General features: G+C 35.9%; 2 protein-coding genes across 2 annotated transcripts; both read right to left on the bottom strand.

Moving 5' to 3' along the window:
- Positions 1-432: 432 nt before the first annotated feature.
- On the bottom strand, positions 433-1,185 carry LOC148698786 (trimethyltridecatetraene synthase-like). Its single transcript, XM_088677758.1, has one exon. The coding sequence runs from the start codon at positions 1,168-1,170 to the stop codon at positions 448-450; it is 723 nt and encodes a 240-aa protein (XP_088533884.1). The 5' UTR covers positions 1,171-1,185; the 3' UTR covers positions 433-447.
- A 9,468-nt stretch (positions 1,186-10,653) lies between these two features.
- LOC137747648 (trimethyltridecatetraene synthase) lies at positions 10,654-12,696 on the bottom strand. Its single transcript, XM_068487791.2, has 2 exons — positions 11,698-12,696; positions 10,654-11,526 (listed from the first exon to the last, which is right to left on the bottom strand). Exons 1-2 carry the CDS (start codon positions 12,613-12,615, stop codon positions 10,900-10,902), a joined length of 1,545 nt encoding a protein of 514 aa, XP_068343892.2. The 5' UTR covers positions 12,616-12,696; the 3' UTR covers positions 10,654-10,899.
- Positions 12,697-18,684: the final 5,988 nt, after the last annotated feature.

The raw sequence follows: 18,684 nt of genomic DNA, 5'->3' as shown, positions 1-18,684 counted from the left end.
TAAACCCTAGCTTGCTAGTCATTTCTAACCTAGATCGAGGTAAAGTGTAACAAGTTCATACCTACTAAACCTTAGTTTGTTATATATTCATGCTTTTTGTTCAGTAACAATATTGGGACTCTTTGGATTACAAAATATATATATCATGATGGGTAGATATTTCCAGTACTTGAATTCATGTGACATGCTATCCAAAGCTGTATGCAGCTAGGGTTTTGAAAAGTATATATAGCCAAATTTTGAGCATATGCACGTTAGATATTTCTAGTCCTTTTCTTTTTCATATTTTTAGGAATTACAACCACTCAATGGGATCTCGAGAGGGCTCAAGCACTACTCAAACATTGCTCGGAGGGGTCTCGAGTGACTGTATTCCACTTCCACATAGGGCGCCTATATAAGTGTTTGTCAGGTGGCAAGTCTTTTTCTTCCACCCATCGCTCCCGATCATTTTATGCAGCTCTTACTCTTCGATGAGCTGTGGTTGAGTTTAACTTCAAGGTCACTTGAACCATCAACCAGCTGCAGTAGTAAATCCACCATGTCCTTTGGCACAAATTCCTCCACTCCTTCCTTCTGCGCCTTGTGTTCGTTGAGCACGAAATCATAAAACCGATTGATTTTTTTCTGCATGGCCTTCATTCGCTTTATGTATCCTTGCAAGTCCAAGAAATTAAGCCATGGTATCCAATCCCCAATGTTAAACACCCCATTAAGCACAAACAACTCATCTATCATGTCCTGAAATTCTTCGAGTGACATTATAGAGCCCTCGTATTCGGCCACGCTAAAATAATCTTTACCTAACACAGTTCTGCTCATAATGCTAAGATTAAGGCGTGACAGATGCTCTTTGAGCACAACTGGGTTACCTGACTTGGCGATGGCATAGAGTCGCGATGTAAAAGCGCGATTTTCATCAACACGAATGTACTCAAAGGACTCTAGCCTTTTGGAACTAAACAACTCGTGGAGGAAGATTTTCCGGCCTTGACGCCAATATGGACCGTAAGGTGACCAAGTGACATTTTGGTAGTCATAGGTGAGGTACTTGCCTGCTGCAGTTTGAGGCCTAGAGGAAAACACATGATCATGTGTCTTCAAAAATTGTTTTGCCATTTCTGGAGACGAGGCAACTGCAACTGGCCGGGAGCCAAACCTGAGTTGCATTATGGGTCCATAAGTTTGGGATAATTTGTGAAGGGGTTAAAATTACAGCACAAGAAAAGTACTCCATTGTGTGGATTGTGGCTGCAACGGTGAGCGGTTGAGAGTTGTGGTCTTATATAGTTCAAGTAGTAGGTGGTTACTTGATATCAGAATTAAAAACTTTATCTTGTTTAATGGATGCAGAAGATTCACAGGAAATTTTTTTTTTTTTTTTTTTTTTAATACACTGCTTGTGGTAATGGAGATATTTGCAGAGATGGTATTTTCAAAATATTTGCAGAGATAACGTTTCCCAATTTTGTTTTCACGCACCCATCTCGGTGCAAACAGTGAAAGATACAAGTATAGGATAGGCCACTCGTCAAAGATTCATTCTCCACCTCTGCTCCTCATAAATTTCTAAATATTTTAAGAAATTATTATTTGTATTTTAGAAATGTGAGCGGATGTGTGATTTCATTTTTTTTACACAAGTTTTTGTAGTACGACCGTAATATTAGACAAATAAAAAAATTATTAAGATATTCATTTGTAGATAAATACGGTTCCACAAAGAACCTCTAAACCCTTAATCAAATAGTCGTATGGTTTCAGAATTAGACACTTTTGGTAGATATGATATTTGAGGAAATACCTAGAAGATAGACAATTTGAATCGTTGAAATACCTTATAGAATGGGTACCACAAAAACTTACACAACAAATTGTGTAAAAAAGTGATGTCACACATCAATTCCTTAAAAAATTAATTATGAACTTTAAATCTTCTATAGTAAAAATAAAAATACTTATATGAGACGTGCACAATCAAAATTTCACTGTATCAATGATAGTTTCCATATTTTATTGTCAAAACACTACAAAAATATTAACATGAACGCCAAATTATAATTCTGAAAATAAAATGAATAAAAAATGCTACATGCAATAGGCTTAGGTACATTGTACGTACAAGTCCTTTGTACTAGGTGATGTGACTTATGTTGAGAATGAGTCACACATTGATGAGATGAGAGGCCTTACATGGGCTTAAAAAAAAAAGGGCTACTATTGCCAATTAGTTTTACGGTGAAACCCCTCAACTTTTTTCATGGTATCAGAGCAGGTTGTTCCACGTGTGAAGCAAAACGGCCACACACACTCCACGTCATCCCGTGTTGTCTACGTGTTAGCCTTCGCCACACGTGATGGGGCGTGCTGAGAATGAGTCCCACATTGATGAGATGAGGGACCTTGCATGGGCTTATAAGAGGTTGGACTACTCTCTATATTGCCAATTGATTTTATGGTGGAACTTCAACTTTCTTCATTTTTTCCAAACCTTAAACCCACATGAGGGAGCATGTTAAGAATGATTTTCACATTGATGAAATGAGGGACCTTGCATGGACTTATAAGAGGTTGAGTTACTCTCCATATTGTTAATTGATTTTATGATAGAACCTTAACTTTCTTCAATTTCTCCAAACCTTAAACCCTTCCGAAAGACTGTTAAGCACCAAATCCACAATGATTAATGTGTCAAACTCACGCACCGGTATATAACTAGCTCTCTTCATTGGCAAATATTAAAGGTAATGATGCAACGATATCAACATTTCGTTGCTCTACCTTTTATCTATATATCCTTAAAAAATATTTTTTATTACATTTATTTCACAATTTTATTATCTCTCGAATAGAAATGAGACTCACATTGTTGGTGGGCCCTAGTTTTATTAGAAATATGATATGAAAAATGTAATAAGAGTAACTCTAGATATCCATCTGAATGCTCAAATAACAATTCCTCATCAAAAACATTGGAAAAAAAAATTGACGATGCGCGCGTTATTGTTGGAAGGCAGTGGGAATAGGCATCTAAGCTAGGACCTAGGCTTTTTTTATTTTTTATTTTTAATGAAATTTAATATATAAGATATAAATAAATGTCTATTTATACTTTAAAATTTATATAATTGCACTTGGATATATAAATTGCAAAGTATAATTACATATAGATTATAAAGTATTAGATCATACTAAAAATATAGAGAATAAGCATATAACGAGTGTTCACCAAGTATCCAACAAATCTCTTCCAATTTATTGAAAAAAAAATAAAATGCAAAATAAAAGTTATATATCTTCTAATTAAGTGAGAGTCGTGACATAAGCAGGTACTTAGGCGGGTCTAGACGAGCTAAAATGGTGCCTTGCCAGCCTAGACACCATTTCTTAATTTTCAAAAACCTAAAGATTTAGGTGTCGTTTCTTAATTTTCAAACACCTAAATATAAATCGGGATAATAAGCATCCGTTTAACGCCTAAACGGCGTCAGTGGTGATTTTAGAACACTACTTATAAAACATAACATGAGTAAATAGTTCTTTTGTACACACCATCAAAACAAATACAAACTTGAAACTTGGGCTTCAACCCAATAAAAACAACCATACAATGAGGCTAAAAAGTGGCCACATTACGAAAACCCTAGAAGCTCGAATACCAATGTTGACAAAGAAATATTGCATTACAAAGGGTTATGATTTTCACACTTGTGATTTGTCTTTCTGTGCTTCTTTCATTTCTCATGTCCCTTATTCTTCGTCAACTTTTATTATATCCCAAAAAATAAAATACAAAAGACTACCCTACTACATTGTATAAAAGTTGTCAGAAAATATGCTGCTACAGAATCATAGAAATAATGGCTTGAAATCTCCTTTGCACCAACGAGTCAAGGAAACATAGAGGGGTACTAAAATACATATGTAAATCATTTCTTGCATTCACACTTTAAAAATGTAAATAGAGATCTGTCAAATTTGCCTTTGGCAGCATATGCTGTACAGCACCTGCAGACTCAAGTGCAACAATGTCTTGTGAGGGGAAATGTTAATTTTCTTGACTTTTTGGGCCAATCATTTTAGTTTTACAAAGAGTAATGAACTCCACACTCATGCTTTATCCTTATGCGCTTCTTTCATTTCTCATGTCCCTTATTCTTCTTTGACTTTTATTATATCCCAAAACGTAAAATGCAAAAGACTATCCTACTACATTTTATGGCTAATGCTTTGTGAGGTTTAGCCAACTTCTCCACCGCCTTAGTGTAGATAATATTATTTGTTTAAAAAAATAAATAAATAACTCTATCATACTACAAACTCGAATTGTTGAAACTTGAAAGCCCTAATTTCCCAATACAACAAAACAAAGTGTGTCCAGCAATCCATAAGCCCAAAAATACCCAATAATATTCACCAAACAAAAAAAAAAAAAAAAAAACGCAATGATAATTTAAAACGTTGGAAGCCCAACAATGAAGCAAATTAAAGCCCTACTCAACATGCTCATTCAAAAAGTTCTTTTAGCCGTGTGTAATAATTATTTATTTATCAAAAAAAAAAAAAAAAAATCTTTTAGCGGTGTCTAATATTCTATGAGATTGGGAGTCTAATTTCTCATTTTGGTATTTACAATAAAAATCGATAGAAGTGGTTATTGAGTTTTTCAACTATACTTTGTTTTGGTCATTTCGTAAAAAATCTGTTAGTATCCTCGTTAAGAGGATGAGTTGGTTTGACAAAAATACCCTTTAAAAAGTAATCACGTGATCGCTCAGTGACGATTTAACGAGAATATTAATAATTTTTTTACGAAATAACCATAATAATTTATCGTAGTCAAACTCAAAACTATTTTGTCAATTTTCATTGTAAATATCAAAGTAAAGAGTAATACCAAACCACTATTTTTACTAAAAAGCCTTCAGAAAACTCCAAACTCCGGCCATTTGCAAATTTGCAAAACTCTTGGATTGGATTAGCCGGAAGCCGAGTAGAATTCAGACGCGCGCGCCTCTTAATTTCCCCGAAGCTGCTTCCACTATCCCCAGAAACCACCTAAACTAACAAAAATTGAAAAAATCAAGTTATAAAACCTAGCTCACACCATAACTGGAAACTCATTGATCATCATCGTATGCTTTTTCTTTTAACTCTTTTTTCTTTCCAAAAGCATTCGCAGATCACAAATACCCTCCTCTTTCTTTTTTGTATATTTTTACCAGATGTTTCCTTTTAAACTTTTGGGTTGTTTTCTTGTTAAATTTAGGTATTGATAGTACTTTTGAGAGAGGAAAATGGGGAGGGATAAAAGCATAGACAAAGTCACCAAGCATCATAAACAGCGGCAACGGAGACACAAGGAGAAGGAAGGCGGTGATGGCAGGCGCCGCCGTGGCAACAGCGGCTGCCGTCCTACCAACCGTTGGGTCTTAAAAACTTCCTTCTTGTCATCTTGTTTTTGTTTCTTCATTATGTTTGGCATCTAATTTTTGACAGTGCATCGTACCGGGACTCACGAGCGGAGAAATTGCCATCCATGCAAAAGGCTATGCATCTTATTAGCCGTTCGATGAGAGTGGTGAGAAAATGTTTTGTACATCGATGGTTGGGAAGGGCGGGTGGTCGCTTTGGATGGAGCTCCATGCAACTGAATTTTGTGACAATATTCCTTTAATTTCAGCATATACAATTTGTAAATAAGAACAAAATGTGTTGGAAAGACTTAATTAAGTTGTAATTAAGTTGGTTAGAGCTTCTGTTTTCTCACCTACGTATTAAAGTTCGAATATTTCTCCTTATATTTGAGATAAACTTAGCGTTAAACATCATTTGTGTCAAAAATAAATAAGATGGATTGAATATAGTACAATTTATTTTCATATATAAGAATCTAGAAGTGTAGCAAATCCCAGCAATACTGGATTTTTCTTGGATTCATTGAAGAAAAAATAAACTGTGTTTTTTGTTATTATTTATCTTGTTTTTACGATGATCCTTGTGTTTTTTTTTTTTTCTTCTGTTTATTGAGATCATCAAAGAAAAATTAGAAGATTAATTGTGTATTTTTGTGAAGAAATAGAGAAAAACAAAAGGATTAATTTGTCCAATTATGTCTGATCAAAAGTTCGTATAATTTGGTGTGAGGTTAAATAGGATGAATTTTTTTTGTACCATACTTGACCAATCCCGAAACTACTAAGCACCGGTCAACAGCATACCGTCAAGGACCCACAAGATTTTTCCCACAACCAGGAGGTCAATCACAACACGACACATGTCGGTATCATAAGCCAATCACAGCGCGACACGTGTCGATATTAGAGGCCAATCACAACACGACACATGTCAATGTCAGAACAAAGCTAGAAACTCTCTTCTATAAAAGGGGATCATTCTCCCACAATAATCTCTAATGTCATTTGTACTAAACTATTCACTAGAACTCACTAAAAGAGAGCTTGAACCTATGTATTTGTGTAAACCCTTCACAACTAATGAGAACTCCTCTACTCCGTGGACGTAGTCAATCTGGGTGAACCACGTACATCTTGTGTTATTTGCTTCCCTGTCTCTATTCATTTACATACTTATCCACACTAATGACCAAAGCAACCTAGCGAATGTCACAAACTTCACACTTTCTGTTGTACCAAAGTCCTCGCCGATTTTGTGCATCAACAAATTTAAATTTTGATAATTGTGCCTATCTATTACACAAATCTCGAAACTTCAACTCATCTAACGATGATAAATAGGATGGTGAGCAAAAATATTATGGTCGAATAATTCAAAGTTGAAAGGGACATGAATGAGACTTGAAATTAAAACTTTAAAAGTGCATAAGCTAAAGGTTGAATCACTTGTCAACACAAGTGAACTGGTCTAAGTCTCAGATGAATGTTTTATGGTCAAAAGTGACCAATTTTTATCAGAATCATGTGCTGATTTTTTAGTGTAACAATCATTGTAAATGCGTCATTATTAAGTCAAGTGTTATAACATGTGTGAACGAGAATTTTATATATGACTTGGAGTATATGATATTGATAAATAAATAGACATTATAACATGAACAAAGGAATAATACTACATGACGTGGAGGAATAATCATAAGGTTTAGATGATCAAACTAAAAAGTTTCCAAGCCCAAAAATAAAAGTTAAACTGAAATATCTCGTGCTGTATTGTTTCTAGTACTTAGTTTTTGGATTGTACACTCTTCCTTATGCAGCAAGAAACACTTTTATCTTTGATTGTGAGGGTTTCAAATAGAAAAATCATTTATTGATTTGTACTCTGACCTAGTTTAATCCATGAACTCAAATCAATTATCTTATCCCTTCTTATTCCTAATAACTATCTGAACCATGAATTGTCTTCTGATCCATGTTGGTTTTGGCTGGACTATAGTGCATTTGTGCTCACTACCATTAAGTTATGTGGTGGTGCTACTCATTAACTCATAGATTGTTGTTAAGTTTAAATTTTAAATTCGTGCAACAAATAGATTAAATGAAACTCATCTAACATAAATGAAAGAAGTGATGAGCGTCACCACCACCGGCAAAAATATTTCCGATGTACTAGGGGTTTCTTTCTTTAGTGAAAGTTTATACGTCGGTAAAAAATGTACTTCCCTTAGACCACTAGGTAGTTTGTTTTGGGCCCATAGAACATAACAACAATTGGGCTAAAACCCATCAATAATACTGGGCCTGAAGTGCAGCGAACTGAGGAGCAGCCGAGCCTATTTACTTAATTCTGCTAGGGGCTACAACGAAAAGATCCCTTGTGATTTGGCTTTAGTTTCTTCTTTTTTTTGTTCGAAAAGATAAATTTCACTACAAAGAAAGTAGGGCAATGCTATTAACATGTTTTTTTTTTTTTACTTTTCCCACACATTTGTTAATTTTTGTCCATTAATTTTTCTTAATTCAGTCAATTCGATAACTTAAAATTGAGAAGAATATGTGAAAAGTAAAAATAAGTGTATGTGGCCCTTATTACAGAGCTCAGCTTTACCTAAATTTGCCTTTTTGGATATCAAGCGGATTTTGAGGTGGTTGATTTATGCTCCTTAGCAATAGAAATGAAAGAATGATGAGAACCTTGTTACTCAGACGCTTTTGTTGCTTGATAATCAAAACCGTTTTAAGTTCTTGGTCAGCTTTAAAGATTAACTTTGCAGATGATTTAATAAAAAATTTATATTATTTAACCATTCAACTAATTTTGTCAAAATTTTAGTGTTTATAAGTGAAACATAGTTAGTCTATTTATTAGATAACTATTAGATAACTTTGTCAACATCACTTGTAATCAAATACGAAGGCTGACCACATGATTGAGGAAGTCCTAAAACTTGAAGAAATTGATTTTCGAACATTCATTTTCTCTCCCTATATATATTGTCATGTATTTTCATTATTTGATTATTCTGTGTTTTTATCAACAAAAAATAAACCGAAAATCCTGAGCCGAAAATTAGAGTACAAAAATAACTTTTGAGACCCAGATATTCAATAGGGATTGTTGTTAAAATATGAAACATTAAAAATTGTACAACTAAAGAGCGAAAAATCTGAAATACTTTGACGATTGAGAGCAGCTGCTTTCCAACTACCGATGTTTTTGTTGGATGGAAGACTGAGGCCGAGAGCACAAGGACGAAACAGAGCATCTCTGCATGTGCATACTCCCACAAGCAGCCAAGAAACACCAACCGAACTTTCTCATTTGTATTTCTTCACAATTCACACTCCTTTCTTTTCTTTTCTTTTTTTCTTTTTTTTATTTTGCACACAAGCTTTGAGGAGGCACAGATTGTGTTTATTTAATAATAATTACATCGTGGAATGCTTACTCCTCTAAACACTTGAAGCCATCAATATTTTAAGTTTTAACCTGTTATTTATTCAAATCTTTTCTTTTGGGTAAGTTACATTTTCATACATTAGACTTGAAGCTTATTTTAATTCTTTACAATATCTTCAAAACATTTGATTTTCATACATTAAGTACTATTTTATTTCAAAATAATACATCCGTTACATTTTCCATCTATGAATCTGTTAAGTGCTGACATGGCTGCCACATATATGCCACGTGGCAAAAAAATTTAATTTTTTATAAAAAAACATAATTTTCTCAACAAAAAAAAAACAGAAAAAAAAAAAAAGTGTGCCACGTGGTTTTTTTTTTTTTTTTAAATTTTAACAAAAAAAAAAAGAAAAAACCTGAATCTTCTAAAAATAAACTAAAAACCCATCTTCTTCTTCGCTTGCCTCTCCTCCGTCCAGCCCACCAAACATCCTCAAATTCCCACCTTCCTCTCCATCCAGTTCAACGGACTCACGAGACTGCAAAGAGCAATACCATCCCTGCGAACTCGCAAGAATGCAAAGAGCACCCACCTCGACCCCAACATTGCAATCGACCCAACCCTCCCACCCCGTAAGCTCACACCCCTTCCCAAAACCATAACCAAGCCTTATAATTCGAGTTGGGGGTCCCTGAATTCGAGCACTTCTCCATGTTTCTTCTCTAGCGAGCTCCACGATGGCCAGATGGGTAGACGTGCGCCACCATCTGTAAAAATTCAAACTCGCGTGGGGGGCGGCTTGCGAGGGAGATGGGGATGGGGTGGGGTGGGATGTGGTGGAGGTGGAGGTGGAGGTGAGGGTGGGGTGGGGTGGGACGGGGGGGGTTTGGGTTGCAGGGAAGGGGAAGAGAGGTAGGTCGGGGGGTAGATGGGTTTTCTGGTTTCGTGATTTGTTTTGGTTTTTTTTTTTTTTTTTTTTTATAATAATTATTATTTTAATAGGATGAATTATTATAATATTTTAAAGGTATAAAAAAATTATTTTTTTGCTATGTGGCACAAATTTAACAGCCACGTCAGCATCGCGTCATCAATTAACGGATTTTCTAACGAATGTATGAAATTGAAATAAAATGATAAGTCAATGTATGAAATTGAAATGTTTTAAAGATGTTGTAAGGAATTGAAATCGACCCCAAACTTGAGAGGGTAAATTGTAATTTACGCATTTCTTTTTCTTCACCAGTCAACCCACTAATCAATACAGATATATACCGTTCCCCAACATCTGACCGAAGTTGTTTTTAGCACTTTAAACGAATCATTTTTTTAGAAAAATTAATTAAAATGGTTTGAAAACTTTAAGTTTTAACAATAAGGACAAAATAAATGGTAAATTGAATAGTACCAGGTTTGACTTTTTAGTATAAAAATGTGGTTTTTCGTTAAAGTGAACAGTACTGCGTTTTTCGTTAAAACTCTTTTTTTTTTATAACGTATTATCATATGACACAACATTTTTACATTTATTATGAAGGAAGTTGAGATTAAAGTTGGGTGATCTTATAAGTTTTCCCGCAAGGTTTTCTTAACTCTCCAATGTGAAATATTATTTCATGAGAAATGTTAAGGAGACTCTCTATGGACTTTTCATCACCTCATGTTTTTTACATTAGTCATGTGTCAACATTATAAAACATTGTATAAAAAATATAAAGTGACGAAGGTGACGAATAGTCCATCGAGAGCCTCCTTAGCATTTATCTTCTTTCACATCCTCACAAATCATAGCGTGTCAATTTTAAAAATAGAGTATCGACAACTAGAAATTCGAGACTCACACATTTTCTTATTTCTTTGGCACTAAACGTCGAGCGAATATACAACTCGATGTGTAAGTAAACTCAAACATAATTTTTATACTATTTTACAAGATTGTTAATCGATTGACACATACACGGTCTGTAAGTAAACTCGAACATAACTCATTGCAACCACATACATAAAATACCTTCAACATTGGGCAAGGAACTTCATGAAATTTGACCGAGGCATGATGGACCCAGAAATTATAACTAATAAAGATGGACTGGCAGCCTAGGTTCCATAACAGCAACAAGTGGGAACTTCCGAGGTGTGACCAATCCAAAAGTTTCCTCCATACCCAAATCTTCCACTTTCACATTCCCAGGCAACTTCCAATTAAAACCATGCAACATGTTAGCCAAACAAGTTCTTATCATCTTCAGCCCTAGCTTATAACCGGGGCACATCCTCCTCCCCGACCCAAACGCCAGCAACTCAAAACTCTGTCCCTGCAAATCAATCCCAGTATTTCCTAAGAACCTCCCTGGCCTAAATTCTTCTGGTTCTTCCCACAGTTTAGGGTCTCTCCCCATGCTCCACGTGTTCACAAACACTACGGTTCCTTTGCAAACATCGTAACCTGCCACGTTGGAGTTTTCAACGGCTAGATGTGGTGGCAGAATTACAACCGCAGGATGCCTCCTCATTGTCTCTTTCATGATCGCATCTATGTAAGGAAGTTGTGCTAGGTCTTTCTCTTCTACCCATCTCTCTCTCCCGATCACTCTGTCAAGTTCTTCTGTTGCCTTTTTTATGAGGCTTGGTTGTTTTAGGAGCTCAGACATTGCCCACTCTAAAACTGTTGCCGAGGTATCAGTGCCTCCAGCTATTAAGTCCTGGTTTAAATTTAAATGGACAATTATGTTTTATAGATGGTTAGTCAAAAACGAGAAATATATATTAAACATGATAAGTATGTAATTAAGTGTATAGAATGCGTGTATGATGTGTACATATCTCAGAAATATTAACAATTGAATGGATTTGGGATTATATATTATATATACCTGAATGAATGCCTTGATACTGTCATAGTTGAGTTTAACTTCAAGATCACTTGAACCATCAACCAGCTGCAGTAGTAAATCCACCATGTCCTTTGGCACAAATTCCTCCACTCCTTCCTTCTGCGCCTTGTGTTCGTTGAGCACGAAATCATAAAACCGATTGATTTTTTTCTGTATGGCCTTCATTCGCTTTATGTATCCTTGCAAGTCCAAGAAATTAAGCCATGGTATCCAATCCCCAATGTTAAACACCCCATTAAGCACAAACAACTCATCTATCATGTCCTGAAATTCTTCGAGTGACATTATAGAGCCCTCGTATTCGGCCACGCTAAAATAATCCTTACCTAACACAGTTCTGCTCATAATGCTAAGATTAAGGCGTGACAGATGCTCTTTGAGCACAACTGGGTTACCTGACTTGGCGATGGCATAGAGTCGCGATGTAAAAGCGCGATTTTCGTCGACACGAATGTACTCAAAGGACTCTAGCCTTTTGGAACTAAACAACTCGTAGAGGAAGATTTTCCGGCCTTGACGCCAATATGGACCGTAAGGTGACCAAGTGACATTTTGGTAGTCATAGGTGAGGTACTTGCCTGCTGCAGTTGGAGGCCTAGAGGAAAACACATGATCATGTGTCTTCAAAAATTGTTTAGCCATTTCTGGAGACGAGGCAGCTACAACTGGGCGGGAGCCAAACCTGAGTTGCATTATAGGTCCATAAGTTTGGGATAATTTGTGAAGGGATTGATGTGGGAGAGGACCAATGAGGTTGAGGTTTCCAATTATAGGCCAGGGTTTGGGACCTGGTGGAAATTTATGTTTCTTGAGTTGGGGAAACAAGGTTTTTGAGACAAGGGCAAGAGTGGCGAGGCATGCCAAGGTTAAAATTACAGCACAAGAAAAGTACTCCATTGTGTGGATTGTGGCTGCAATGGTGAACGGTTGAGAGTTGTGATCTTATATAGTTGAAGTAGTAGGTGGTTACTTGATATCAGAATTAAAAACTTTATCTTGTTTAATTGATATCAGAATTAAAAACTTTAGTTGTGATCTTAGATAAGATATTTTTCGATGAAAAGAAAAGTAGAAGATATTTTATAATTTTTAACTGTTTGGAAATTTTAATTAAAAATCATTAAAGATCTAATTGAGTTGTACTAAAGTATGCCATAAGAAATTTTGATTTCAAGTTGAATTTTAGTATGGTGATCATTAGAATTTTTTTTATCAATTGAGTATTATTAATGGCATAAATCATTTTGTTTGTAAATGACTACATTTTGAATTTTTGAATTTGTTTGGATGTTATTGAATACTTGTATTAATGTCAATTTTTTTAACGAGCCTACAAGCAAAACCCAAATCATAACCAAAACCGTTTGAAACTAAACCAAATTAAAACTAAATGATTTGGTTCCAATCAGTTGTTACCCTAAAACCGAACCGAACTAAAATAATTTTAGTTTCAATTTTAACTTTACCCTAAAACGACACCAAATCATTTAAAAGGTTTTCTTTTGATTTTGACTTGACCCTAAAACGACACCAAATCATTTAAAAGGTTTTCTTTTATTTTTTGGGTAAAAATCATTAAAAACGTTTATGTTGTTTAACGGATGCAGAAGATTCGCAGGAAATAATTTTTTAAAAATACACCCCTTGTGGTAATGGAGATATTTGCAGAGATGTTGTTTTCAAAATGATTGCCAAAATATTTGCAGAGTGTTGAAAAGTCTCATGGGCAATGAATGCCCACAGTTCCATTTGTAGAAAATGAAAGTGGAAAATGAATTGTGCTGTCAGAAGACGCGTTACAAATTTCAACATGCAGTTAATGCATCAGTATGGAGTTGCTCTATAAATAGATCGCTCCATATGTTTTCATGTAACAGAAAAGATAAGAGAGAAAAGAAAAAGAGCAGAGAAAGAAAGAGAGGAAGAGGAGAGGAGAGAATAAATAGAGTTATCTTTGTACTCTTATTATTCCAAATTATAATGAAAGCACTACTGCTGCCCGAGGACGTACTCCAGTCACACTGACTGTAGAGGAACCTCATAAATTTTGTGTCTTATTTTATTTATTCCACTGCACACACATCGTCTATTTTACAACACGTTATCAGCACGAAAAGCTCTCATGTCAGTGGAAAGCACAACGCCATAAATCCGGTGAAGCACTATCCACCTCTCACCTCAGTCATCTAAAATCTCACAGAATAAAAGGTATGTCCATTTTTCGTCTCTCCCACTGCGCCAGAAGCGCCCCACCGAATTCCGGTGAAAATTGAAATTTACCTGAAGTCATCACGAGATGAGAAAACTCGTACTTGACAACTGGTTTCCAGAGATCCAGAAGAATCTCATCAGACTTGGAAACCCAGATCACGTTGTTTTCGACGGATCTCGAGAACTTCCATGAATACTTGGTTGTTTGAGATGGTGATGGCAAGAATGAATCCACACAGGTCTCCCTCTCTTGTGCCTCCATCAACCTCACTGTCATCTATGTCTCTGTAAGGAGGTTCTTGCTTAACGATGTCATGTTCCCTGGGTCATGCAAGAACAATGCCAATCTCTGAATTGAATTTGGGCAACCTCCATAACTACCCAGCTGGCCTTTTGTTTCGAGACTGGCAGAGACAGAGAAGGAAGAAAAATAATAGAAAAGGGGGATTGATGGAATGGCAAGGTACTTGTGAAGAAGAAAAAAAAGGGATGTTGACTGCAACATAAGAAAAATATATATATATAAAAAGGATCATAATGGTGCATGACACCATTTAGTCAAAATGATATAAATGGTTTCTGTTGGTGCATGGCACCATGCTACAGAAATAAGAAAAGTAAGGTTTGAATAAGTGATGACAAAAATGAAAGAAAAATAATAAATAAAAGGAGGTATGATACTTCTTGTTATTTATGTGAATTGGTGTTGGTTTAAAACCCTTTCACAAGTTCTATTTACTTTAAAGCAATTTATTTATCATGGACGGTTTTACCGCTTACCGCTTTAAGTTTTAATTTATGTGAATGGTGCTAAATTAAAGCCATTGTCACAAGCTTTATTTACTTAAATGCAATTTATTCATTATGGCTGGAATTACCGCCTATTGCTTTAATTTATTTATTGTATTTTTTTTTTGTTACGATGAGTACATACTGGACCCGAAGTTCCTTGATAAGATCAGAACCTGTAGTTTCTTGATCCTCATCAAATAAAAATGATTGGACCTGAAGTTCCATCAAACAAAAAGATCGGGCATGAAGTCCATTGATCCTCAAGATCAGGACATGAAGTTCCTTGATAAGTACCTTAAGTTTGAAGAACCAAAGTGCCTCAACTTAATTGCAATAAAAGTCATAAGAGTCTCAGTCCACAGACTATTAAATAAGGACCAGAAGTTCCTTATGTCGATACTCAAAAAATGGTTTAGCAGAAGCATTTATTAAGCGGATGAAATTGATTACCCGCGTTCTGCTGATGAAAATGAAATTGCCAAATTTTCTACATAGCACATGTCATTTTACATGATGCATTATTCATTTGGTTGAGACCTGTAGACAACCATCAATACTTCTCAGTACAACTCGTGTTTGGGAACCAGCCAAACATTATACATTTACGAGTTTTTGGTTGTGTTATCTATGTGCCTATTGCGCTGCCACAACATACTGAAATGAAGCATCATTGCAGATTAGGCATTGATGTTAAACATCATCTATCATTCAATATTTAAAACCCTTGACTGGGGATATATTTACCGCGTGGTTTGCGAACTGTCATTTTGATAAGACAATTTTTCCGCAGTTAGGGGGAGAAAATAACTTCGTTTCAGAAGAACGATGAATAAATATCATTCCAAAAGAATGATGAGAAAAAACCGTTCCAGAAGGACGAAAAGAATTTGTCTTATTTTGATACATGAAGCAATCAATATATAAACGAAGTGAGAATAATTGAATGATGCATTTAATGATGCAACGAAAGTGATGAAATCACATATACTTGCTGCAAATGTGCCTACAAGAATTAATGTCCCTGTTGGACAAAATAATATGGCAGCAAATAATTTATCTGTTGCACGCCTGAAGCGTGGTAGCCCCTAAGACTCAAAAGGTTCAGTCCTTAGAAAAAAGAAGGATATGGCACTACTGAACTATTGCATTCTCGAAGCATAACTGTCACATGTCAGATGCATGACAGTTGCCGCAAGGATACTTGTCCCGAAAAGGTCAATCCGTGGACATGGGAATATTGATGTCTCATGCATGAAGCATGATAGACGTATAAGTTCCAATGACTCAACTCCCGAAGTGGAGATTAAAATCCAAGCTCTATAACGCTCAAAATGAGATTATGATCCGCATTCTCTAAATTATAACTATCCTGGAAGAGATAGTGTAATGCCCTTGAAGAGGCAATGGATATCCAAAAGAAATGAAAAGCTTTTATGCATGCGCATGCACATGAGAATATAGGATCACAGATTGATGATAACCAATGGTAATTTTGGTTTTTACAAATAGCTACTAAATTCATCAATGAGCTGTGGTGATATTGAGTCCCGTTCTTTTTCCATCAACAAAATTATGGGCCAAAAAATGAAGAAAGGCAAATTCCATTATAATTTTGTAAGAACGTAGAAAAATAGACCTATATACTTGGATACAATACAAATAGCCAAAAGATGTTGAACCTAAAAGGTTACATATGGGCATTTGTAATACTGTGAAATACACTCACATGATATGACACAAGGTTGTAAAGGAGTTCATATGAATGGAGAATTATATATGAAGGGTTATGAGTCGCCCACATAATATCTCCATAAATAAATCCCTCAAATATACATGGAAGCAAATTGCTCTGTATAAATTTTAAAGGAAAATGTGTCATGAAATGTAGAAAATCCCTGAAGGATTCAAATTGCTTGAAGAAAGCCCCGGAAGGGTAAAGCATGAAATATGTACTCAATACCAATGAATGGTATAAATTGCCTTAGTAAGTACTTCCATTATGGTATTGTTGCAACATACCAAAATCTCTTGCAAGAGTTGATGATATTAAATTGGGACTCCTGAAGAGTCAAGAAAGATTATAAAGTGTTGAGAGAAATATTGTCTCGAACTGCAGAATCGAACAATATGCCAACACGAATCTTATCCATGATGTTTACGACATTAAAGAATCATATGGATTGAAGATTATGAGTTGAATACTCAAATAATTAATACACTAAGAATGATTATTTATCTTCGCGAGGGGTAAAGATAAATTGATATTTGGTCCAGAAGTACCACATCTTAGTGAAATATATGCTTTATTGTATTTAACACAATACACTGAATGAAATAAAACTTATATATTAATATCTCCGAGAAATTACATACACATGAGTTAAAACAAACAAATAGGAGGGATCCTTTACAAAGGTTGCTCATGTGAAGCCTCAGTACTCGGAAGTACCCCAGAAGGGGAAGACACCCGACCTTCGGATTCCAGTAGCTGGTCGAGCTTTCTTTTCATGCTCGTAGAGTAATTATTTGCAAGCATGTGTAACACTTTATTCTCATGCTTGAGCCCTCTAATCTCTTGTTTAAGACTTGCCACCTCAGCCATTAATGATTCAACCTGGTGAGTTCGAGCAAGTAAGCGTTGGCCCATATTGGATACAGAGCCCGCACATTGAACACTGAGAGCCAATGAGTCTTGAACGGCTGCCTCATCAGACCGGTTTGAAAGGATTCTGTTATCCTTTGGAGTGAGAAGATTCCTGGCTACCACTGTAGCAGTTATGTTATCCTTCATCACAGAGTCCCCAACCGTAAGAGGACCATTAGAAGATGAGAAGGACGGGCGCCATATGTTATCCTGACGCTGCTCGTCTGTATCAATCCTAAGACTCAAATCTAAGCAAATGTTAGATGGGCAAGCCATTTTTCAGAAATGATGAAGGAAGTTAGATAAAATCTCAGAAGTGCAAGAAAGGGAAATTTCTGCAGGCAACAATTTTCTGAGTGTTTCTGAACCAAAATTGATATCTCTATAAAAGGAGGGGCAACAGGACCACTTATTCAAAAATCGAAGAGACACCGATTTTCGAATTTCAAAAGCCGGATTTCCCTGCATGACGTCTGTCAACATTTCTCAGACGCAATCTCAGCTCTTGGATATCACGTGCAACTTTGTCAAAGATCTCTGATAAAGTTGAAAACGCGTGAATCTTACTGTTCTAATTACACCACAGTTACGGACAAGAGTAAAGGCATAGCACTACTACCTGCTATTGGGAAATCCATATATATGTCAACCTCTGTCCTCCATGGCAAGGTAGAACTGAAAAATATCTAACTCTTCCTCATCTCCGAGAATGCATCTTTCACAAAGTATGTCGAAATACTCAGTTTTCTTCCTCTCTGAGAATACATCTACAAACAAGTCACACCAGAGTAAGAGTATCTCATATCATCAGGGACGAGAGCAAGAGTATCTCATATCATGCAATCTCCCTGTCCTTTCCTTTGTCCTTGTTCTTACCTGCCAAGACAAGGATAAAGAAAGCAATATGTCGGAACCTCCACTCAAACTTTCGCTGCCACCAAGAAGTGATGGTCCATTCAAATACAAGGTTTGCATCCCACTCCTGTATCAGAGGACAAATACTACACGAGAAGATGCCAAACCTGCATAAGGAAAATACCACTTCTGCAAAAGGAGCAAGTAAGGCAAGTGAAAATGATACATTGAAGCATGTGGAGACAACCACAACAAACACATGTCAGTTCATCCCCGACAAAGTCTAAGATCACTTGTCACATGAAGCTCCTCATGGTTCAATTTCATTCAAGATCAAGCCTAGACGGCCTTTGAAGAAATCACAAGTCCGATTCAAGATTAAGTGTCCACCACCCTTGAATCAAATTCAGCTCCAGATAAAATAGGTAAATTCAGACCTTTGGAGGAAGTCTAGCAGAAGGCCC

Source organism: Pyrus communis, chromosome 2, assembly GCF_041283825.1.
Source record: "Pyrus communis isolate YQ-2024b chromosome 2, ASM4128382v1, whole genome shotgun sequence".
NCBI lineage: Eukaryota > Viridiplantae > Streptophyta > Magnoliopsida > Rosales > Rosaceae > Pyrus > Pyrus communis.
Note: the sequence above shows the minus strand (reverse complement) of the source record. Positions and strands in the feature narration are given on the sequence as shown.